Below are 22,634 nucleotides of genomic sequence, written 5' to 3'. Positions count from 1 at the left end.
GGCAACTAGGCTAAAACAGTATCAGATAGGATGGTTTATTATTAATTATTATTATTATATTTATAAATAATGTGAGGCACAGAAATCCTACAGCAATTGGCAACGTAGGTAAATACATTTCAACATAGTCACTGAGATTTACTGGAGCAACAGTAGTTCCTTTTCATTATATTGTACTTGCTGAACATTCACATTGCTCATTGTTGCCTGTATGCCTTACAATAAGGTCTTTCATGGCAAGATGATAGAAATGGTCAGAGCTAAGGTTGCTGTGGAAACTTGATCTCTGAATTTCCTGACTTTTGTGCAATTAAAGCCTCATCCTTACTGTCATTTTAACATACTTTGGGGCTTTAAAAAAATCTGTATAAATGTCCTTTTTATAATGCATTTCAATAAATATTTTGTCAGAAGATGCATTTGCATTTATTTTAATGACTGGTCCTCAAAAAGAGCGTTTCTCCAAACTTCCTAAAACACTATTTCACTTAGGGGCCCTAAGAATAAACAGGAGGAATTTCAACTCAAAAGGCAGTAATTCAGGAAAGTCGTAAGCCATTAAGAATGACATAAATTAGAAATGGGAGATCCATCCTTTATACCATCTTATGCCAAGGCAGAATTATTTCTCACAGAGTATTCTTAAATGTTTTGCCTCAACCATGACTAATAAAAACAGCTAATGATTAAGTGAATTCTGGCAAAGAAAAAAAAAAAAAAAAGAGTTGCAAAGCCTGATGTGGACAGGACAGAATACTGAAAGGATTCCAAGTGAGCAAACATCAAATGAAGGATTATCCTTACTTGTGAGGAATCCATTGCAGCAAGAAATTGAACCAGAGACCTTCACATCCAGAAGCAGAAGGGATACATATTGAACTAAATGAGAATCTTCTTTTTCTGTCAGTCGTAGTCCTATGGCTATGATTAACAATATGGTATACAAAAGATACTTCTTTCAAAGACTTCTCTTTGAGGTCCGCAGTCCAAGTATTAACCAGGCCAAGCCTTGCTTAGCTTTGCAGGCCAGATGAGGCATATTCAAACCTTATCAGTTCTTAAAAACAGCCAGCAAATGTCTTGTCAACCACAACATCCTGTAGCACTTATAATTCGAGTCATCCCAGAAATCACAGTGAAAGATGGCTTAATTATGCAAAAATTAATCCTCAGATGCACACCTGCTAAAAAAATTAGTTTGTTAAATTATCAGTTTTAACATTTTATAAACTATTATTTGAGATGTTGACAATTTAAAAGAGCTATTGTCGAGCAGAGTTCACTCTAAGCCAAAGGGCAAAGCTCTTTATCAATGAATGAATGAAACTTGTATGAGGCCAAGAAATATCTACAGATGTGAAAAACTGTCAGTTCCAAACCACTCCTTTTCCACTTGTGAAATCAGCTAGAATTGTTAGTGAGAATAATTGTTAGTGAGAAAAACAAGCATCTGCCTTGGGAACATTTGGAATGTCACACTTTGGTGCATGCTTAAGTAAGAGAAAAGTTATACATTGTGAGTGGTCAGCACAGGAATTTCAAATATTCACACCTTTTTATTTTCCAAACAATTTTTTTAAAACAAGAACAAATTTGCATTTCTCATTCAGAGGGGACAAGGTTTAAAACAAAGTCATTTCTTTGTTACCTGAGCATGAAAACAGATTCTGAAAAAAATTTCAACTGATGAAAAATTTCGCTCCTGATTCACACACACAGTTTACTCAGAACTGCTGACAGGCTTTTATGAAAAAAATTTATGAACTCCCTTTTACGGTGAAACCAAGCATGAGAAATTTAAGTACAACAAATATTTTGAGAAATGTAAGTGAATGAAAATAAGGGTTTGATATGCATGTGCCATTCAACTTTTATTGTGTTGCTACAGTTATATGAGTCCTTTCAAGCAAAGACGCTCAGAAGATGACTACACAACTGAGAGAACTAAAAATGGAATATTTCATATTTAACTGTGCCATAGGATCCACCTGTCAAGAGTTCAACTGGACTCAACCACATGATATGGTACAGAACCATACTTGTGAAATCTGCAGTCTCAGAAAGCGGAAACAGAAAGTCTAACAACAAATGGTAATAAAGCACGCAGAATACCAGCCGACAGATTCCAGTTCTTCAGCTTTCAATTTATGCACCTAAACTTTGAAACTAAAAGTATGAAGCAAAATGACCCAGATAAATAGAGCCTGGATACCTACTAGATATCAAATCCTCCTTCAGTTTAGCTCAAAAAATCTACTGCATTGTAAACACTATATAATAAATATATATTTTTAACAATTAAAGCAATGTGTTGAAGATGCCACTGTCAAATAAATCACAGCAAGCTCCAAGTATAGCTAGTTATCTTAGACATACACCAACAGAGATCAAGTACAATACACCAGGGCCAAATTATCCACTAGCTTAAGCAGTCTGCTATTCTATTGACTTCAGTTAAGTAATACCCACTTATGCCAAAGGTGAATTTGTCCGACCGTATTTACACAAACTGAGGGATTTTCATATTCTCGATCTCATCCATCCACCAACTTATCTGCTCTAATTCCTTCTACTCCCCCTCCCAATATCCACTGCCCCTTTCATCTTTTTCCTACCCTTATCCTCTAGCCTTATTCATGCTGTTCCCTTCTCTTGGAACAGCGTCTCAGATTTCATCCACCAAGAGCCTTCCCTTCCCATCCAAATATCACTTTAAACTTGTTTCTTCCAAGAATCCTTGTAAGCTTATTGCCCATTCCAATCATCCCTCCTTACCATCCTTAATCTAATGTGTGGTCCCCAGTTTTTGCCTAGTCTTTCTATGGGTTTGATCTGTATTTCCTTAAGAAAAACTTCCTTTGAAGTCAGTTAGAATTTTGTCTAAGTAAGGAGAAAGTACTGCACATCAAACCTCTTCACTTCAAGCTCTTCAGGGCCCAGCAAGCAACTTAATCTATATTCTGTGAAGCAGCACTATGCAAAAAGGACAGATCTTGCAAACCCACTTCAGGGGTTTGTAGAATCCAGCTCTAACGGATTATTAAAACAAAACACAGCTTTTTTTTCTTATGTTCATCTATATAATCCAAAGAGAGCTGACACTCCTTAATGAGAACTCAGAATTCTTTCATAAACAAACATTTCTTAAGATTAGGAATTATTTCTTTCAGGAACAAAAATTAGCATGTTTGCATTTCCAGTGCATTATAGAACACGATATAGCAAATATCTATTTCTGAAAATGAGCAGCTTTTCAAAGATCTACTCATGTTTGTGTATGCAAATATATACATAAATACACTGATAAGTGTATTTAGAGCACAGAGATATTAGCAGACAATATGTTTATTCTTACAAAGCAGACAACATATAAATGTTTTCAGACCTATCCCTTGTGAACAAAACAATAAATCTGGGATTTTCTAAATCAGATAAAAGGGAGGGGGACCAGAAATAATCTAAAAAAACCCTTCCTTTGCATATCACAAACTTTTAGACATTGGGCTTGTAACTTCAAATTCACTTATAAGAACACTAAGCTTCTTGCATTCCCAATAATTATGTATTCTTAGAGTCTTTTTACAAGTACTCCAGAAACTAAGCATAATCTGAGTTTACTTTTCTTTATTGACAGGGGGGAAAGAATACATGTTTGTGGGAGGAGCACTCAAACTGCTGCCAGTTCTCCAGGTTGCAATTATGTTTTAAATATGATTTAAATGTGGGTCTGGCTTCTCAAGACTGACAGCAACAATCAAAAGAACTAAAAGGAGATGCCTATATTTCTGCCCCTCTGCTATTATTTTCTATTTCTCTCTCTCTGCAATGCTTTTGGAGAATACTGTTTGTATCAAAGAGGCTAAATCAACTAGTATGTATTTCTCTTTGTTAAAAACCTGTCAGTAAACACATTCCTCCAACCTCAACTTCTTCCCCACTACCATCACTAATGCTCGCTCCTCCCAAATAAAACAAAACAGATGGAAACTTCAAACAAAGTGAACAAAAGAGATTTTTTTGTTCCCTCTTTTCTAGAAGATAGAGGATAAAATCGTGGTAGTTGGAAGAAGAAAATATTTTGTGTTCCATCCTACAACATTTACTCAAAGCACAGCAACTTCAGTGGGACACGTGAGTAAGGACTACTCATGGGAGATAGGGATGCAGGTCTCTAGTAGGTCATCTAGTCCATCCCCCTTACAATTTCGAATTATTTCCCTTAGTATACATATACTGGGGCTTTGGATAAAATGAGAGTTAATCATTTTATTTATAAAGAAGCACCCAACACACTCTCTGCCATTGCTCTGGTTAGAGAGAGGGGGAGCTTGTGTGCCATACATTTAAAATGAACTTTAAATATTGTTATGAAACTATATTAGTTATTTACAAAGTATCACCCTCACAGCCATTATATTCCAACAGCAGTATTTACACAACTTAAATCCTGTTCACCTTAAACTCAGAGTCACACAGACTTCAATGGTTCTACTGGTATGAATAAGGCAAGAAGGATTTAAGGAAAAGTTGTTACACAATTAGGGCCCAATTCTGGGAGGGTCCTGAGGGACCTGGCCTCTTCATAGTTAGCTCTAGTTCCAACTCCCTACCCAGCAACCCATGGTTTCTCTCTATATTGCCTGTTCTAATCACCGAGGGCCCCAACCACTGCTCAGCCACCATCCTCACCTCTTCCTTGATCCAGCCTCCACTCATCATCTCTTTCTCCCAGACCTACCTTTCCCCTTCAACACTTGCCCCAGCCTCCCTTATAACCTCTGTGCCCAGGTCCCCTTCACCTCCAGCACCTGCACTCTCTAGTTTTCAGCCCATCTCAGCTCCCTCAAACACACCAGTCCTCATCCCCTGAGCTCTCCCTCCAGCTCCCTGAGCTCCTCCTCCAGTCACATGTACCACTCCAGGGCTGAACCTCACCCTAGCCCCAAAAGGGCAGTAAACTGTCCCTTGGCCTCCATCACCAGCTTCCCCCCAACCTCACATTATAGGGGGTGACCCCCCCAGCCTCCTTGTCCCCACTTGCTACTGTGGGCATGAAGGCCTCTTTAGCCCCTGCCTGGGGGTGTGTGAACCCCCCGTAGAGACGAATCCTTTCAGCTCCCTCCCGCCCCCCGTCACTCTGGGAATAAACTCACCTGATCCCCCGCATTGAGAAATGAGGCACTTCACCCTCCAAACTGGGGATTAAACCCCTCAGCCCCCATGGGGGGTTATGCCCCCCCAGCCTCCGCACAAGGGAGTGAAGCCCCTGCACACCTCACAGCCCAAACTGGGGGGTAACCCCTCCTGTCCCCAGCCCCCCTGGGGGGCTAGACCCCCCCCCAAGCCTCCCCACGAGGGGTGAAGTCCCCTCGCCTCCCAAACTGGGGGTGAACCCCTTCTGTCCCGAACCGCCCTGGGTGGTTAGACCCCCCCAAACCCCCCCACGGGGGGGGTGAAGCCCCCTCGCCTCCCAAACTGGGGGTGAACCCCTCCTGTCCCCAGCCCCCCAAGGGGGTTAGACCCCCCCCAGCCTCCCCACAGGGGGATGAAGCCCCCTCACACCCCACCCCGGGGAGTTAGACGCCCCGTACCCAGCCCCTGCGGGGAGGTGAAGCCCCCCGGACCTCCTGCTATATGGGGGGCTCACACCCCCAGTTGGGGGGGTTGAACCCCTTCTCCCCAGCCCCCCTCAGGGGGGGTGAAGCCCCCTCCCCCGGGGGGGTCAGAGCCCCCCTCCCCCACTAACCCCTTTATTTACCGCCATCATCAGCACGCGCGAGCTGTCACCGAGCGCGAGACACCCCAACCGGGGCCAGCCCCGCCCCCTCCCCGCCCATTGGCCGCCCGCCCCGCCCCGCCCCCCGACGCCATTGGTCGGAAAGCACGCCACACACTCCATCGTCCCCGCCCTTCGCTAGCGCTGTACGCCCCATTCACCGACACCACTTACGCCATCTCCGCAAGGCTCTTGTGAGCGGCCCTGCGGGGTTCTTCGGCGCTTTACGCCCGTAGCCGAGCAGAGCGGAAACTTTCCTTTATGTTACGCCATTTACGCTGCCCCGGCGGCGAACGTTTTACTAGTGTACGTGAATGGCGTAGGCTTTGCCGCTGAATTCTTCGCGGCTTTACGCTGCTTGCGTTGCCCGAGCTTCGAACACGGGACTAGCTTACGGGGCTTGCGTAGCCGGCCGGGGGGCAGGCGCTTCAGTGGCTTAGGGCAATTGCGCTGCGGAGTGGGAGGGGGAGAAGGGCGGAGGGGCGGGGACTCCATAGCCCACCCCCGGGCCGGTGACGTAGGCGGGCTTTGTGAATCGCAGGCTGAAGTTTGGTTGAGTCACACGAGGGTAAATAAGGATGTTTCAGAGACAAAGAGACTCTTAAAGGGGCAGGAGCGCCTTGTGCGGCCCCCCCCCCCCCCCGCGCTCAGAGGGGCCCAGGCCTCAGGGCGCTGGCCTCCCCTCCCCCTGCCTCCAGGCCACTCAGTGCACCTGGGCAGAGCAGCACGGGGCTGGGGAAAGGGGGGCAGCAGCACAGGGTCCCAGCCGGGGCCACGGCCACATTAGGCATGTCACCATCCAGGGGCCACGTCCAGCACCACCATTGCACGGGGCCACTGCCATGGGGCCGCGTCCGGCACCACCATTGCACGGGGCCACTGCCATGGAGCCGTGTCCGGCACCACCATTGCACAGGGCCACTGCCATGGGGCCACGTCCGGCACCACCATTGCACGGGGCCACTGCCCGGGGGCCACGTCCAGCACCACCATTGCACGGGGCCACTGCCATGGAGCCATGTACGGCACCACCATTGCACAGGGCCACTGCCATGGGGCCACGTCCAGCACCACCATTGCACGGGGCCACTGCCATGGAGCCATGTACGGCACCACCATTGCACAGGGCCACTGCCATGGGGCCACGTCCAGCACCACCATTGCATGGGGACACTGCCATGGGGCCATGTCCAGCACCACCATTGCATGGGGCCCTGTCCAGCACCACCATTGCCCTGGGACACTTCCATGGAGCCACGTCCGGCATGCCACCATTGCACGGGCACACTACCATGGAGCCATGTCCAGCACCACCATTGCACGGGGACACTGCCATGGGGCCATGTCCAGCACTACTATTGCACTGGGCCACTACAGGCATGCCACCATGCACGGGCCAAGTCCAGCACCATCATTGCACGGGGCCACATCAGGCATGCCACCATTGCATGGGGACACTGCCACGGGGCCACGTCCAGCACCACCATTGCACTGGGCCACCACCGGCATGTCACCATGCATGGGCCAAGTCCAGCACCACCGTTGCACGGGCACACTACCATGGAGCCATGTCCAGCACCACCATTGCACGGGGACACTGCCTTGGGGCCACGTCCAGCACCACCATTGCACTGGGCCACCACAGGCATGCCACCATGCATGGGCCACGTCCGGCACCACCATTGCATGGGGCCACATCCCTCAGGGCCACTGGCACCAGCCCACATCCAGCACCACCATTGCATAGGGCCACATCCGGCACCACCATTGCACAGGGCCACTGCCACGGGGCCACATCAGTCGCCACCATTGCATGGTGACACTGCCACAGGGCCACGTCAGGCAGGGACACTGCTATGGGACCATATCTGGCCCCATCATTGCACGGGAACTTTGCCATGGGGCCACATAATCTGCTGCCACACCGCACAGGCCACGTGAGGCACCACCGCTGCCCAGGTCACTGCCGTGGGGCATGGGAGGTGTGTGGTACAGTGCAGTGGTGAGTGAGACAGGGACATTTTCTATCATTAGCACCTACGTAGGCAGCCTCAGTCTTGAAGAAGGCAGAACCATTCCAACAGAAATCCAGACTGTCCTGGCACAGTGGATCCCAGACAATCTCAGAGCACTTCACAAACACACACAAAAACTGAAGGAGAGGTCATCTAAATTGCCTTTGGAAATGATTGAGCCTCTTTGTCGACTAACAACCTCCCTTTCCTCATTAAAATCTCTCCTTGAAACTCACTTCTTCCAGGAATCTTTCAAACTTTCTTCATACCATCATCTTTGGCCCACCACTGGTCTATTTTAGGCCCTGGTCCTAAACAGAGATCCACCCTGGACTTCAGTTGGATTTTACCCATGGAGTGCAGCCTTAGACTGTGAACTGCAGCCAAATTCAGCCTTGGTGTTATTCCTTTAATGTCAAAAGAAGTTAAACCAAGGGTTATTTTGGTCCTTTATATACTTATTCACTTGGTAAAGTGCTGCATCAACATGCAGGCACTGTATAAGTAAGGAGAATAAAGGTACATAAATAAAGAACATAAGAACTGCCATACTGGGTCAGACCAAAGGTCCATCTAGCTCAGGTTTCAGAGTATCTTAGTATCCTGTCTTCTGACTGTCGCCAATGTCAGGTGCCCCAGAGGAAATGAACAGAACAGGTAATCACCAAGTGATCCATCCATTCCCTGTTGCCCATTCCCAGATTCTGACAAAGAGAGGCTAGGGATACCAACCTTGCCCCTCCTGGCGAATAGCCATTGATGGACCTATCCTGCATGGATGTATCTAGTTCTTTTTTGAACTCTGTTATAGTTTTGACCTTCACAACATCCTCTGGCAGAGTTCTACAGGTTGACTGTGTGTTCTGTGAAGAAATATTTCCTTTTGTTTGTTTTAAGCCTGCTGCCTATTAATTGCATTTGGGTGACACCTAGTTTGTGTGCTATGAGGAGTAAATAACACGTCCTTATTTACTTTCTCCACACCAGTCATGATTTTATAGACCTCTATCATATCCCCCCGTTAGTCATCTCCTTTCCGAGCTGAAAAGTTCCAGTCTTATTAATCTCTCCTCATATGGAACCCATTCCATACCCCTAATCATTTTTGTTGCCCTTTTCTGAACCTTTTCCAATTCCAATATATTTTTTTTTTAGATGGGGCGACCACATCTGCACACAGAATTCAAGATGTGGGCATATTATGGATTTATATAGAGGCAATATGATATTTTCTGCTGTCTTATATGTCCCTTTCTTAATGATTCCCAACATTCTGTTCACTTTTTTGACGGCCTCTGCACATTGAGTGGATGTTTTCAGAGAACTCTCCACAATGACTTCAAGATCTCTTTCTTGAGTGGTAACAGCTAGTTTAGACCCCATCATTGTATATGTATAGTTGGGATGATGTTTTCCCGTGTGCATGACTTTGCATTTATCAACACTGAATTTCATCTGCCATTCTGTTGCCCAGTCACCCAGCTTTGAGAGATCCTTTTGTACCTCTTCGCAGTCTGCCTGGGATTTAACTATCTTGAATAGTTTTGTATCAGTAATAATAGTCTCATTGTGCTATTGGCTCCCTCCCTGAAGCCACTATTGAGTCAGGAGACAGATTCTGTTCCTGTCTCTGCCACTGAATTGCAGTGTGACCCTAGGTAAAGTCATTTAATCTCTTTGTGCTTCAGTTTCTTCAGTGGTAAAATGAGGATAATAATACATCCCTCCATTCAAAAAGCACTGAGATCTAGAGCTGATCACTGTTATGTAGAGCCCAATCCTACTCCCATTGAAATCAGTGGCAAAGACTCCCAGTGACTTCCAGAGAAGCAGAGGCAAGCCCCAAGTTGGTGCACAGGAGAGCCTCCCTTCCAAAATTGTATGTGCACTCTGAAAATGCTGCAAAGTAGCAGGGAAATCTAATCTGTAATGACAGGCAAAAATGGTAGAGTTTTCAACTGCGTTGGCTCAATAAAGTTAACATGACATGACTGAAAAACCTTCTTAACACTCAGCGGCAGACTACTGCTGTTTGAAGCCAAGTCAGCTGGCCCTGGAATAGCCTTGACGGGATGGGGAGAAGGGCTAATAATTTTCCCCATCAAAACAGGGGCCCCAGAGAGCAAAAGAAATGTCAATCCCCTACTTTAGAGAAGGCAGTCACATCAATGGATGCCTTTACTAAGAGATAATGGGCCTAGATCCTATCCTCACACCCATGCAACCTCACTGACGTCACTGGAGTGGTACAGATGTGATTAAGAGCAGAATTTAGCCCAAGGGGTCCAGCTCTGTGACTGCAGAACAGTAACCGGCTTTAAGAAGAGAATGAACACCAATAAGATCCAGCACACACATTATACTCTTTAAAGACATGTGACTTTGGTTACAAAATGCATCTGAGATACCAAAACGTGTTTTGTATTGAAAGAGACATTTGCAACATTTGATGTGCCTAATCTTCCAGTCACAATTCCACAGTATTTTCTTTAAAAAAAAAAAGATCCTAGCCACACTTAATTACACAGAGTAATAATGAGCTAAGGGCCACACTCTGCAAGCTTTACTCACAAGACTCTCCCCTGAAGTTAGTGAGAGAATTAGAATTCAGTGAGTAACTTGCATTTGAGTTGCAAGACTGGACCCCAAACTAGCTCCCCCTGCTTCCAATATGTTCAAATTGCTAATTTATTTAAATACTGTTTGTTGCAAATCATTTAACCAGGGCTTACAACACTCACTGCCAAGTTATTTAATTTATTCAGAGTTAAATAATAATAAAAAATGTCCATATAACAAGCTCTAGGTGCCATAACAATAATGAATTACACTTACAGACATAAATGACCCCCCCTTCAGCAAAAAACACAACCAATCAATCATATATAAACAATGAATTAACTAACTCAGCCAACCAGTAAATCAAAGCAACAAAACAGTTGTTCTCTCTCCAATCCTCCAGAAACATATCTTCAACCTTCCTCCCCAGACCCTGTCCAACTGCAGCTTGCCTGGAAGATCATTGGGTTTCTTTAGGTCCAAGACTTCTGTTTTGCCCAGTTTACTTTTTAGACACAGGGCTGTAGGGCAAGTTCCGTGTATGGGCTGGAGATGCAGAATCTGCTTTTTAAAGAAGGCACACTCTGGTCCCTCAGGTTACTTGCTCAAACTGGTGTGACATAAGGCATGAATTAAGGACGGACAACCCTGCAAAGCCTCTGGACATGGAACTCCCACTGACCTCAGTGGGAGTTCAGCAGGAGGAGTGGCTGCAGGGCCAGGATAGTCCTGCTCATTTCAAAGATGCAGAATTCTGAAATTAAGCAGAGAAGATCCTTGCCTAGCAGCTATTTACTTGTGAAGTTCCTTGGGAAGGCGTTTCAGGGAAGCTACACAAAGGTCTTGCAGCTGCAGAACCGAGGTAAACAGGCCATGCTGCTATCTATTTAGCAAACACCACAAAACACAGAAAAATATAAAGAGGAGAGAGGAATTTACATTCCCCAGCCAGGCAGCTACTCAGTGTTTAGAGCCAAGGGCACAGATGGTTTAAAGGGAGGGAATTGCCCTAGCTTTCCATCCAGATACATAAATCATTGCTGTATGATATTCAAGCCCTGCAGTAAATCTACAGTCTGCCTCTTGCAAACCTTTACTCACCTCAATAGTCCCACTGAAATCAATGGGACTTCGCAGGTGAGTAGAGATTTAAAGCAAAGGGACCTCTATCCATATTATCAGATCCCTTTCTAACTATGAGATAGGGTGGCAGATACTTTGTTTCAACAGATGAGAAGAATCCTTCAGGAAGGCCAGACTCCATTTGTATCATCGGAGAGCCAGAAGGTTTTAATCCACTCATCAGCTATCAAAGATGATAGCAAGTTAGGAACATAACCACAAGGGGACAGCAAAGAATTGATAGAGATTTTTGTCACAAAAGGAAATTATTTGCCATTGAGGGTGTGAAGATAAACGCGGCTAAGACACAACTTCTGCACCAGAGACAAATTATTAAAATTTGTTACAGACACACACACAGACTGACAGACTACCCTTGCTGGATAAAGAGACTCCACATCCTTATATGAAAATAAGCCTTTTAAAAATTATTATTATTAAAGTGGTACCAAAATGCTTCCATATGAATATCCCCCAAACCCACATTCACCAGTCAGCCGCTAGGGAAAATGAGGGACAATAAAACCCTGCCTGTGTGCACACACAGCTGGATCTTCTACTTTATCCTTCTGCAGAAGAACATTTATCCCCAGAATCAAGCATTACCGGTGGATTGAGACACACCAGCGCCAATGGGCTAACCACTGAATGGAGCGATGAAACACACACTATATTTGAGACCAAGCGTGGAGGTAGAAAAAACTGATTCTACCCCTGCTATATGGAGATGAATGGTGCTTTTCTACAGGGGGAGACATCTTTAGGACATTACTGAGCAAGGGGATCCACGAGGACAATTGGGAAAAAAGAGGATAGTCACTTTAAGAAAAAAGAACGGTCTCCTGGAGTCTTCTTCATCTGATCCCAGCTACAGGCACCTGCTGCTGTTTGCGGATCTTGTTGAACAGTTCCATGTACTGAGCCATTGTGTCACCTGGGCTGTAGATGCTGTCGTGCTTGTTGCCAAACACAGATGGGATTCCAGGCGTGTGATTCCCCATGAAGCTCTGCATGAACTCCATGAGCAGGTTCCAGCAGTCGTTGGCTACCACACATGGGCAGTATTCCACCTGGCAACAGAAACAGGAGCACGGAAGCACGGAGCAGTGGATGGGAACCACACAGGAGACAATTAACTTTGAACCCTGATACAGAACGCGTCAATCCCTTGGGGACAAAGGGATATACAATCCTCCTCATATATGCAAACTAAAAGGAGATGTTTATCAAATAAGCGAAGGAGGGAAAAAAATTAAACGAGCCAGCACCCTGGAAAACATTCAAGGAACTCACCTGAATTTTACTTACAAAAGCAATGGGGATGAGGGAAGTTAAAGGTTATCAGAAAGCTGCAGATGCATCATTATTAAATGACCTAGGTACTCCAGGGGCTAGATGGCACAGCGGAGGTTAATGCACTAGCCTTTCATTTCTGCAGACCTTAGTTCAAATGCCACTTTGCCCAGGAGGGACTTGGGTCTGGAATAACAAGGATGTTGCGTGTCAGAAGTGAGGTGGATTGTTAGATTGTGTGTGTGTGTGGAAAAAAAAAAAAAAAAACCTCAAACATTTTTGATGTACCCTGGCTCTCCATCTTGTTTGCCTTGGTGTTTTGGAAGAAGGGGTGAGGGTGGGGGCATTGTTTATAAGCAGAATTAAGACCAGACACGTACTTTGGAAACCCTGTTTAACTAAAAACAAGACAGGCAGCTCAAATTGGGTCCCAAACTCAAGTTTGGTATAAGGCAAGCTTCTGCTAACCCTAAGATCAATAGAAATGCTGCTATCATTATGGCAACTGTCTTTATTCTACAGAAATATAGAATAATGCTATTGACTAGGCACGCTGAAATGCATGTTTAGAGATGTCCAATGAGGTGATCAATCAAATATTTGTAAAACAGGATTTAAAAGTGTTTAGAAAAAAAAAGACAAAAATCTGGCTCCCCTTTTCCACTGCTTCTAAAACAAACCACTCATTTTCACTTTCAGGGGCGCTTCCTAGCTTAGCACAGCCCCACCTATCCTCTCATACACACGACTGAGCCTTCAACACATGCCTCTACTCTGCTAACGATGCCAATTGTTATTACCCATTAGTCTTATTTTCCCCTCAAACACCTTTGCACTTTTTCCCGGGTCATCTCATACACACTGGAAGATCTCCCCTTGAACGTCGGCAAAGCCATGGCATCGTCCTTCAAACGCACCTCTGTCGTGATGCCTACAAAGTACTTGCCCATATTTAGGCAGCTGGTGTGCTGGGACTGATGCTCCTGACTCTAATCGCAATCCTCTCATTGTTAGCCAGAGGGAGCACAAGGTCCCTTCCGGTCCTACGATTCTGTGATTCTATGTTTCACTGAAGTCAATGAGACTAGCCACCTCAAGGAACGAACAGCCTTACCTCCACAGATATTCCTCGGGCACTGGGCCCCATGGTAACAGTGCCAACCTTCACCAAGAAGTCACAGTACTGGTACCGCGTACCCCGGCTCTCTATCTTGTTTGCCTTGGCGTTTTGGAAGAAGCCTTTCAGTTTCACCATCAGGACGTCGAAGTTGGCATCTGCTATGAGGCAGGGGCCGTTTTCAAAGAGAGCGAAACAGCTGAGGGGATATTCAGAGTTATGCATCACGTACATCAGCTTGCCAGCCTGCCCTGGAACAAGAGCAATGGTATTTTAACTGTAGAAAGGATGCCTCTTCCCTCTTGCATGCTTTCAAGAAGAAACAGCTGTTACAATCAACAAAGACAGGGACAAAAGAAACGCTATTTCAGGATTTCTGTATTCCTAATGAATGTTTAATGAGATTCTGGACACTGGGCGTATGGGTTTGGTTTATGATCTAAAAACAAAACATAAAAAAAAAAAAACCCTCAAGCTGGTACATTAAGGTTTCTGCCATTCCAAAGCATGCCCTGATCTCTGTATTTCCTGCACCCACTGAGATGTAGGAGCCCAAAACTCAAATTTATAAACATGTTTTATATTTACTCTAGAGAGCCATCTGACTGCTAACTTTACTGCCGTGTCTCCATTTACCAATTCACTCACTCATACACACGTATGTCAGCTTGGGAAATGGGACATTTTACTGGGGAAGGGAGGTGGGAACGGTCTACTGAACTGAAGATACTTAATGTCTAACAAAGAGCGCGCATACTGGATGCCCTCCAGCCTTTGTAAAAAGAGAGCCCAACTTGAACAAATTCAATATTTGCAGCCAGGTTTCCTTTAATATTCCATATGAACGGATCGAACCGTTGACCCACCACGATGAAGTCTCAGCAACTTTACTCCTTAGGGGCACCGTCAACTCATGTTTGGGCCAAAATTTAGGCACTGGAGTGAAACTAAGAACCCTTCCAACACTTCTGCAAAACTGAACACAAATAGGAATTGTTTTTTTTTCAAATCCCAATGGAAACAGTTTTTTAGATAAATAACCCCTGCTCCACTCCCACAGTACGCACAACCCAAAACCTGCAGTGCTGAGACAAAGTGATGAGAGACAAAAATGACCTTGATTTACGCTGCCCAAGATGAGAGAAGGGTAACATGTAAATAAAGAGCATGAACACTGAGGAGTACATTGGATTTCTAATATTCTTTCTGCTTTAACGATCTAAGGGCCAAACTGCGAAAGAGCAATTATACAAACAGCCCCAGTGAAGTCAACGAGATTAGCAGCATGAGTAATTCCTCATGCACAAAAGGGGGTTCCAATGTGGCTCGAAGGCATTATAAATAACATAGGTTGTGACTTGCATTGTACATCCCTGCACGGGAGTTCGGGGAAATAAAGAATCCCCCTTGCCCATGTAGTTCCGGAGTCTGGGCACCTGCTTACTGTCCTTGTCCATCCCTGGAGTAGGTGTCCAGGGGGATAGGTGGAGTCTAGTCTTAACTCTCATTCACCGAATCATCCTGTCTGGCCGCCTGTATATCACAGGCCACCACACCACCCAGTCACCCACACACCAAGCCCAACAACCAGAATTAGACTCTTAATGAGAGCTTAACACAAGAAATGCCATACCACGTAGCCTTTACTTAGCTGTGAAGGGAAGTTCTTTTTTAAAGATGTTACATAGGAAAAGACCCAAAACTAAATTTCTGATCACTGTTGATTCATTAACCACTAGGGCACGCCCTCAGCAGAAAGCTGTTTTGGGTATTCAAGGAAAAGTGTACGCTTTATAATTGCTTTACATCGGGCTTCACAACTAAGAGCTAGGACACTGTGCAGCTGCCTATTTAAAGAACTAGCCCCTGAGCAGATTTGTGCAGACAAGACTTCCCTCCATGGAAATCACAAAAAAAAAGAAAATATAAAAATCAAACTTCTGTTACTTTTCTTCCACGCTGTTTGCATGTAAGTGATCAGCAAAATCCAACAGCAGGGCAAGGTTACAAGAAATACCTTGAGCCAGAGAGCCTAGTGTTCACAGAGAACTCTGCACAGACCACATTCACAGACCAGACAGATACGCGATGCACAGGCTCACTGCTGACCTCTAGAGACACTTATAGCGAAGCTTAACACCATGACAGTTGAAGGTGAGACTAGTTGAGTCGTTTTTTTAAAGCGCTCTGTAGTCTACATGCTCGCTCAGATGATCTTGAAAAATTCCCGTGCATCCTGAGGAACCAGGGTAGGGCTAGGGGGTTACATCTGAAGTTGCTTAAGAAAGGGTGCCCTGAGATAGAGCCCCTCCACTTAAAAAGAGTGACACCACCATTCTTGGTCTCCCTAGGAAAACTGTCCCCTGCCCTCAGTACCACCACTTCCTCAAAGAACAAGGGAAATTCACTACCTAAAATACTTGTTAACAGTTAACCTTGACCAGCATTTCCTTGTACCCTTGCAGAATGACAAGCAGAAGGACCGATTATTACTGTCTGTAACAGCAGGTTTGGGGTGTCACTCAAAGAGGGTAGTATGAAGGGTGCAGGACTGGTGAGTACCATAACTCTGTACTTCCTGGTTTTCAGCAGTCTAAGTACAGATGCACTCAGAAGGTACGAGGCATCGCAGGTCAGTCTTAACTCTGTGTTAATGAAGTTTTTGGGGAGTGAATCATAATCTTCATTGATGTAACATCTTTCATCCAAAGACCATCAAGTGTTGTATTATCAGCAGTCAAGCCACCCAACCCCATGTGAGGTAGGTCAGTATTGTTATGTACATTTTAAACATAGGGAGAATAGAATGCATGGATTCTGAGAACAGAATCCATGCATCTGGTCCCTATTTTACTTTTCTTCCCTACAGCTACCACCAAGTTATTGCAGTAGTGACACCCTGAATAATTGGAGAAAAGAAGGGGGGGAAAAAGCATTAGTGGGATTGAGATTCAGACTCAGAGCTGGCATTAGACGTCCTTGTCAGAAAATGAGAGCACAACTACTTCCCCGAACATTGCTCGAGTGGAGTTATACCAGCTCCAGCCATCAGCCTTAACCATCGCCACAGGGCGCTTTGATCGCTCCATGAAAGGAAGTGAAATGCAGACCTTGGTTGCCCATGGTGGAGGCAGCGGTGTGGTAGGTCTCACAGTCCACACAAAATGTTCCTTGTTTCTCTGCTCCCAGCAGCTCCAGTTTCCTCGTTAGGATTTCAACTGTTTGCTGGACGCTCTTCCCCTCTGCCACGGGCATCTGAGACACACTGTCATAGAAGACAAGGAAGCAACAGAAAAGATTCAGTAATCGCATACATAGAGATATGATAACCAAGTCAGAATCAAATTCAGCCAGTCAATGTACTTATAAAGTCTAGAATAGAGATTAGAAGCCAACATGCATGATAGTTATCTGATCTGTAGAGTACTTCCATACTTGACTCATTCACTTTAAGGCCAGAAGAGAGCACTGTGATAGTCCTGTCTGACCTCTTGAAAAACACAGAAAAATTACTGGCTGAGTTTCCCTGCCCTATCAAAGCCATACACTTCTTTTTGAGCTACAGCACTGCTTTTAGAAAGACATCCAGCCATTAAAGCAGGGAAGAGCAAACTCTTTGGCCCAAGGGCCACAACTGGGAATAGAAACTGTATGGCGGGCCATGAATGCTCACAAAATGGGGGTTGCGGTGTGGGAGGTGGTAAGGGCTCTAGCATGGGGCTAGGACTGAGGGGTTTAGAGGGTGGGAGGGGGATCAGGGCTGGGGCAGGCTCAGGGGTGCAGGCTCCGGGCGGCACTTACCTCAAGCAGTTCCCAGACGCAGCGGCATGTCCCTTCTCCAGCTCCTACACGGAGCTGTGGCCAGGCGGCTCTACACGCTGCCCCATCTCAAGGCACCGCCCCAGAAGCTCCAATTGGCTGCAGTTCCCGGCCAATGGGAGCTGCGGGGGCAGTGCTGGGGGCGGGGGCAGCGTGCAGAGCTGAGCCCCCCTGGCTGTCCCTATGCGTAGGAGCCGGAGAGGGGCCATGCTACTGCTTCCAGGAGCTGTGTGGAGCGGCCCCCGACCCTTCTCCCCGGCTGGAGCAGGACAAGCCCCAGACCCGACTCCCCAGCAGGCGCTCGAGGGCTGGATTAAAACAGCTGGTGGGCCGGATCTGGCCTGCAGGCCATAGTTTGCCCACTGCTGCATTAAAGAGATAGGTCAGGAACAGGATTTGAACCCATGGCTCTGCAAGGAAGCTAGAACACCCAGGAGAGGATAAGAAGAGCTTTGAATCTGGCCTGTTAGACCATTCAGCCATCCCAACTCAGCTGTGACGGGCATTTAAGAAAACCCCAAGGCACGCAGAGCAAGTGTAACAGGCAGTAACAAAGAACCACTGCAATGGGTGCTGGCCAAGTGCCGGGACAGATGGGACACTGTCAAGATATATTTTCCTCGTCACCCTATAAACATATAAAACAAGCGTCACACAGAAGGTTTTACACAAGGTTTTTGCTCTATTACGCTGGTAGCTCCAGATAACCAAGAGCACATTTGACCACAGATGTTCTTAGAGCTCTTCTGTTTCCCTCCTGAGCAGTATAAAGCCTTGATCTCCTGTTTTTAAATACATGTCCTCCATGCCCTTAATGTCCATTGCAATATGGACATAGCTTGCTGAAACCTAACGAAGGGAGGGAAGAGCATCTTCGCAGGCAGGCTGGCTAACCTAGTGAGGAGGGCTTTAAACTAGGTTCGCCGGGGGATGGTGACCTAAGCCCTGAGGTAAGGGGGATACCTGAAGAAAACACAAGGAGGAGGGTGCAAGGGGGAAGTGGAGGGGAGCTTCTGATTCATACTGAGGAAGCAGGGCCATCAGCTAGTTATCTTAGGTATTATGTGCACAAACGCAAGAAGCCTGGGAAACAAGCAGGAAGAATTGGAAGTCCTGGCACAGTCAAAGAACTGTGATGTGACTGGAATAAGAGACTTGGTGGGGTAGCTCACATGACTGGAGCACTGTCATGGATGGGTATAAGCACTGTCATGGATGGGTATAAGCTATAAGCCAGGAAGGACAGGGAGTGGAGGAAAGGTGGAGGAGTTGCACTGTATGTAAGAGAGCGGTAGGATTGCTCAGAGCTCCAGTATGAAACTGGAGAAAAGCCTGTTGAGAGTCTTTGGGTTAAGTTTAGAAGCGAGAACAACCAGGGTGATGTCGTGGTGGGCGTCGGCTACGGACCACCGGACCAGGAGGATGAGGTAGACGAGGCTTTCTTCGGACAATTAACTGAAGTTTCCAGAACACAGGACCTGGTTCTAATGGGGGACTTCAATCATCCTGACATCTGCTGGGAGAGCAATACAGCAGTGCACAGACAATCCAGGAAGTTTTTGGAGAGTGTTGGGGACAACTTCTTGGTGCAACTACCAGAGGAACCAACCAGGGGCCGTTCTCCTCTTGACCTGCTGCTTACAAACAGGGAAGAATTGGCAGGGGAAGTAGAAGTGGGTGGCAACCTAGGCAGCAGTGACCATGAGATGGTTGAGTTCAGGATCCTCACAAAAGGAAGAAAGGAGAGTAGCAAACTACGGACCCTGGACTTCAGAAAAGCAGACTTTGACTGCCTTAGGGAACTGATGGGCAGGATCCCTTGGAAGGCTAATATGAGAGGGAAAGGAGTCCAGGAAAGCTAGCTGTATTTTAAAGAAGCCTTATTGAGGGTGCAGAAACAAACCATCCCGATGTGCAGAAAGAATAGCAAATATGGCAGGCGACCAGCTTGGCGGAAGAGTGAAATATTTGGTGAGCTTAAACACAAAAAGAAAGCTAACAAGAAGTGGAAACTTGGATAGATGACTAGGGAGGAGTATAAAAATATTGCTCGAGCATGCAGGGATGTAATCAGGGAGGCCAAAACACAACTGGAGTTGCAGCTAGCAAGGGATGTGAAGGGTAACAGAAGGGTTTCTACAGGTATGTTAGCAACAAGAAGGTGGTCAGGGAAAGTGTGGGACCCTTAATGAATGGGGGAGGCAACCTAGTGACAGACGATGTGGAAAAAGCTGAAGTACTCAATGCTTTTTTTGCCTCGGTCTTCACAGGCAAAGTCAGCTCCCACACTGCTGTCCTGGGCAACACAGTATGGGGAGGAGGTGAGCTGTCCTCAGTGGTGAAAGAACAGGTTAAGGACTATTTAGAAAAGCTGGACATGCACAAGTTCATGGGTCTGGATCTAATGCGTCCAAGGGTGCTGAGGGAGTTGGCTGATGTGATTGCAGAGCCATTGGCTATTATCTTTGAACTCATGGCGATCGGGGCAGGTCCCAGACGATTGGAAAAAGGCAAATATAGTGCCCATCTTTAAAAATGGGAAGGAGACCCTGGGGAACTACAGACTGGTCGGCTTCACCGCAGTCCCTGAAAATATCATGGAGCAGGTCCTCAAGGAATCCATTCTGAAGCACTTGGAGGAGAAGAAGGTGATCAGGAAAAGTCGTCATGGATTCACCGAGGGCAAGTCATGTCTGACCAACCTGATTGCCTTCTATGATGAGATAACTGGCTCTGTGGATATGGGGAAAGCAGTGGACGTGATATATCTTGACTTTAGCAAAGCTTCTGATACTGTCTCCCACAGTATTCTTGCCAGCAAGTTAAAAAAGTATGGATTGGATGAATGAACTATAAGGTGGATAGGAAGTTGGCTAGATTGTCGGGCTCAACGGGTAGTGATCAACAGCTCAATGTCTAGTTGGCAGCTAGTTTCAAGCGGAGTGCCCCAGGGGTCAGTCCTGGGGCTGGTTTTGTTCAACATCTTTATTAATGACCTGGATGATGGGATGGATTGCACCCTCAGCAAGTTCGCAGAGGACACTAAACTGCAGGGAGAGGTAGACACGCTGGAGGGTGGGGACAGGGTCCAGAGTGACCTAGACAAACTGGAGGATTGGGCCAAAAGAAATCTAATGAGGTTCAACAAAGACAAGTGCAGAGTCTTGCATTTAGGACAGAAGAATCCCATGCACTGCTACAGGCTGAGGACCGACTGGCTAAGCAGCAGGTCTGCAGAAAGGACCTGGGGATTACAGTGGACAAGAAGCTGGATATGAGTCAGCAGCCTGCCCTTGTTGCGAAGAAGGCTAATGGCATATTGGGCTGCATTAGTAGGAGCATTGCCAGCAGATTGAGGGAAGTGATTATTCCCCTCTGTTATGCACTGGCGAGGCCAATCTGGAGTATTGCATCCAGTTTTGGGCCCCGCACTACAGAAAGAATGTGGGCAAATTGGAGAGATTCCAGCAGAGGGCAACGAAAATGATTAGGAGGTTGGGGAACATGACTTATGGGGAGAGGCTGAGGGAACTGGGCTTGTTTAGTCTGCAGAAGAGAAGAGTAAGGGGGAGATTTGATAGCAGCCTTCAACTACCTGAAGGGGGGTTCCAAAGAGGATGGAGCTCGGCTGTTCTCAGTGGTGGCAGATGACAGAACAAGAAGCAATGGCCTCAAGTTGCAGTGGGGGAGGTCTAGGTTGGATATTAGGAAACACTATTTCACCAGGAGGATGGTGAAGCACTGGAAGGAGTTCCCTAGGGAGGTGGTGGAATTTCCATCCTTAGAGGTTTTTAAGGCCTGGTTTGACAAAACCCTGGCTGGGACAATTTAGTTGATGTTGGTCATGCTTTGAGCAGGGGGTGGGACTAGATGACCTCCTGAGGTCTCTTCCAACCCTAAGCTTCTGTGATTCTACAATTACAAGCCCAGCTAGATCCCTGACAGAACATGACCCAGCTCCCTCTTTGCATTCTCTGAACAGCAGCGTCTCTTCACACAACACACAGTCAACCTGTGGAACTCTTTGCCAGAGGATGTTGTGAAGGCCAAGACTATAACAGGTTCTAAAAAGAACTAGATAAGTTGATACAGGAGAAGTCCATCAATGGCTATTAGCCAGGATAGGCAAGGATGCAAAACCATGCTCTGAAGTGTCCCTAGCCTCTGCTTGCCAGAAGCTGGGAATGGGCAACAGGGGATGGATCACTTGATGATTCCCTGTTCTGTCATTCCCTCCAAAGCACCTGGCACTGACCACCGTTGGAAGACAGGATACTGAGCTGGATGGATGATTGGTCTGACCCAGAATGGCCACTCTTATGTTCCACACCCTCCTAAACAAGAATCCTGCCTCACCCGTGTTCTTCTCTGTGGGGTGCCTTCTCCCCCTATCCCCACCGGGACCCATGTGACGATGACCAAGCGGGGGCAGCATGGTGGTGCTGGCTCGCCAGCGCCAGCAGCAGCTCAAACACCAACAAGGAGCACAGGCTGAAGAAGCTGCCAGGGTGCATCCCAGCAAGGACCAAGGCAGTCTGGATCAGCATCCCTGAGCTCATCCTTCTCAGGAAGTAACCTTTCAGGGCTTGGTGCCAGGAGCTCGCCCCACCCCCCGTGCAATGATGGGACCTATCCTGGCAGACACCAGTCTACAAACCTCATGCAGTCACATTCATGGCAAGTCAATAAAGACCCAGCCACTGGCATGCTTTTTAACCCCGCAACATAGAAAGTCCTACCAGGTGACTCCCATGGTTCCTGAAGTCTGCACGTAGGGCTGGACTAGTCCCTGGGAAGGAGAAGGAGGCTCAGCTGATACTATGTAGTCTTTCAAATCTATTTGCAGCAGTGACTTGTATATGGATGCCTCTCTCTCTCTCCTGGGCAGGAAGCACATTTGCTAACCCAGCAGCCCCTCCCTGTCCACTATCCC

General features: G+C 46.5%; 2 protein-coding genes across 4 annotated transcripts in view; both read right to left on the bottom strand.

The window, feature by feature from the left end:
- Positions 1 to 5,831, bottom strand: part of USP49 (ubiquitin specific peptidase 49) — a 60,227-nt gene extending 54,396 nt beyond the window's left edge. The window contains exon 1 of one of the 2 annotated variants that reach the window (XM_078849735.1): positions 5,759 to 5,831. The gene's annotated coding sequence lies outside the window, so the exon portion shown is untranslated. The remainder of the gene's footprint in view (positions 1 to 5,758) is intronic. The other variant, XM_073320480.1, reaches the window with a different exon arrangement.
- A 4,833-nt stretch (positions 5,832 to 10,664) lies between these two features.
- On the bottom strand, positions 10,665 to 22,634 carry MED20 (mediator complex subunit 20). 2 transcript variants are annotated; one of them, XM_073319921.2, is made up of 4 exons: positions 22,441 to 22,634; positions 16,993 to 17,147; positions 13,880 to 14,133; positions 10,665 to 12,542 (listed from the first exon to the last, which is right to left on the bottom strand). In XM_073319921.2, the coding sequence occupies exons 1-4, from the start codon at positions 22,596 to 22,598 to the stop codon at positions 12,327 to 12,329; spliced, it is 783 nt and encodes a 260-aa protein (XP_073176022.1). In that variant the 5' UTR covers positions 22,599 to 22,634; the 3' UTR covers positions 10,665 to 12,326. The 2 variants fall into 2 exon arrangements, with proteins under 2 accessions (XP_073176022.1, XP_073176023.1); XM_073319922.2 differs by lacking the exon at positions 22,441 to 22,634 and having other exon boundaries at positions 13,880 to 14,128; positions 16,993 to 17,067.

The sequence above is a fragment of the Lepidochelys kempii genome, chromosome 21, assembly GCF_965140285.1.
Source record: "Lepidochelys kempii isolate rLepKem1 chromosome 21, rLepKem1.hap1, whole genome shotgun sequence".
NCBI lineage: Eukaryota > Metazoa > Chordata > Testudines > Cheloniidae > Lepidochelys > Lepidochelys kempii.
Note: the sequence above shows the minus strand (reverse complement) of the source record. Positions and strands in the feature narration are given on the sequence as shown.

Bases quoted from the DNA above. Each gene is read 5' to 3' on its own strand.
- MED20 (XM_073319921.2), bottom strand. From the start codon at position 22,598: ATGTGCTTCCTGCCCAGGAGAGAGAGAGAGGCATCCATATACAAGTCA. The intron at 14,134-16,992 runs GTCTGCATTTCA...CTCTTGTTCCAG, and splicing joins CTCCACCATGGGCAACCAAG to GGCAGGCTGGCAAGCTGATG. The intron at 12,543-13,879 runs GTAAGGCTGTTC...TTCTGTTGCCAG, and splicing joins CCCGAGGAATATCTGTGGAG to GTGGAATACTGCCCATGTGT.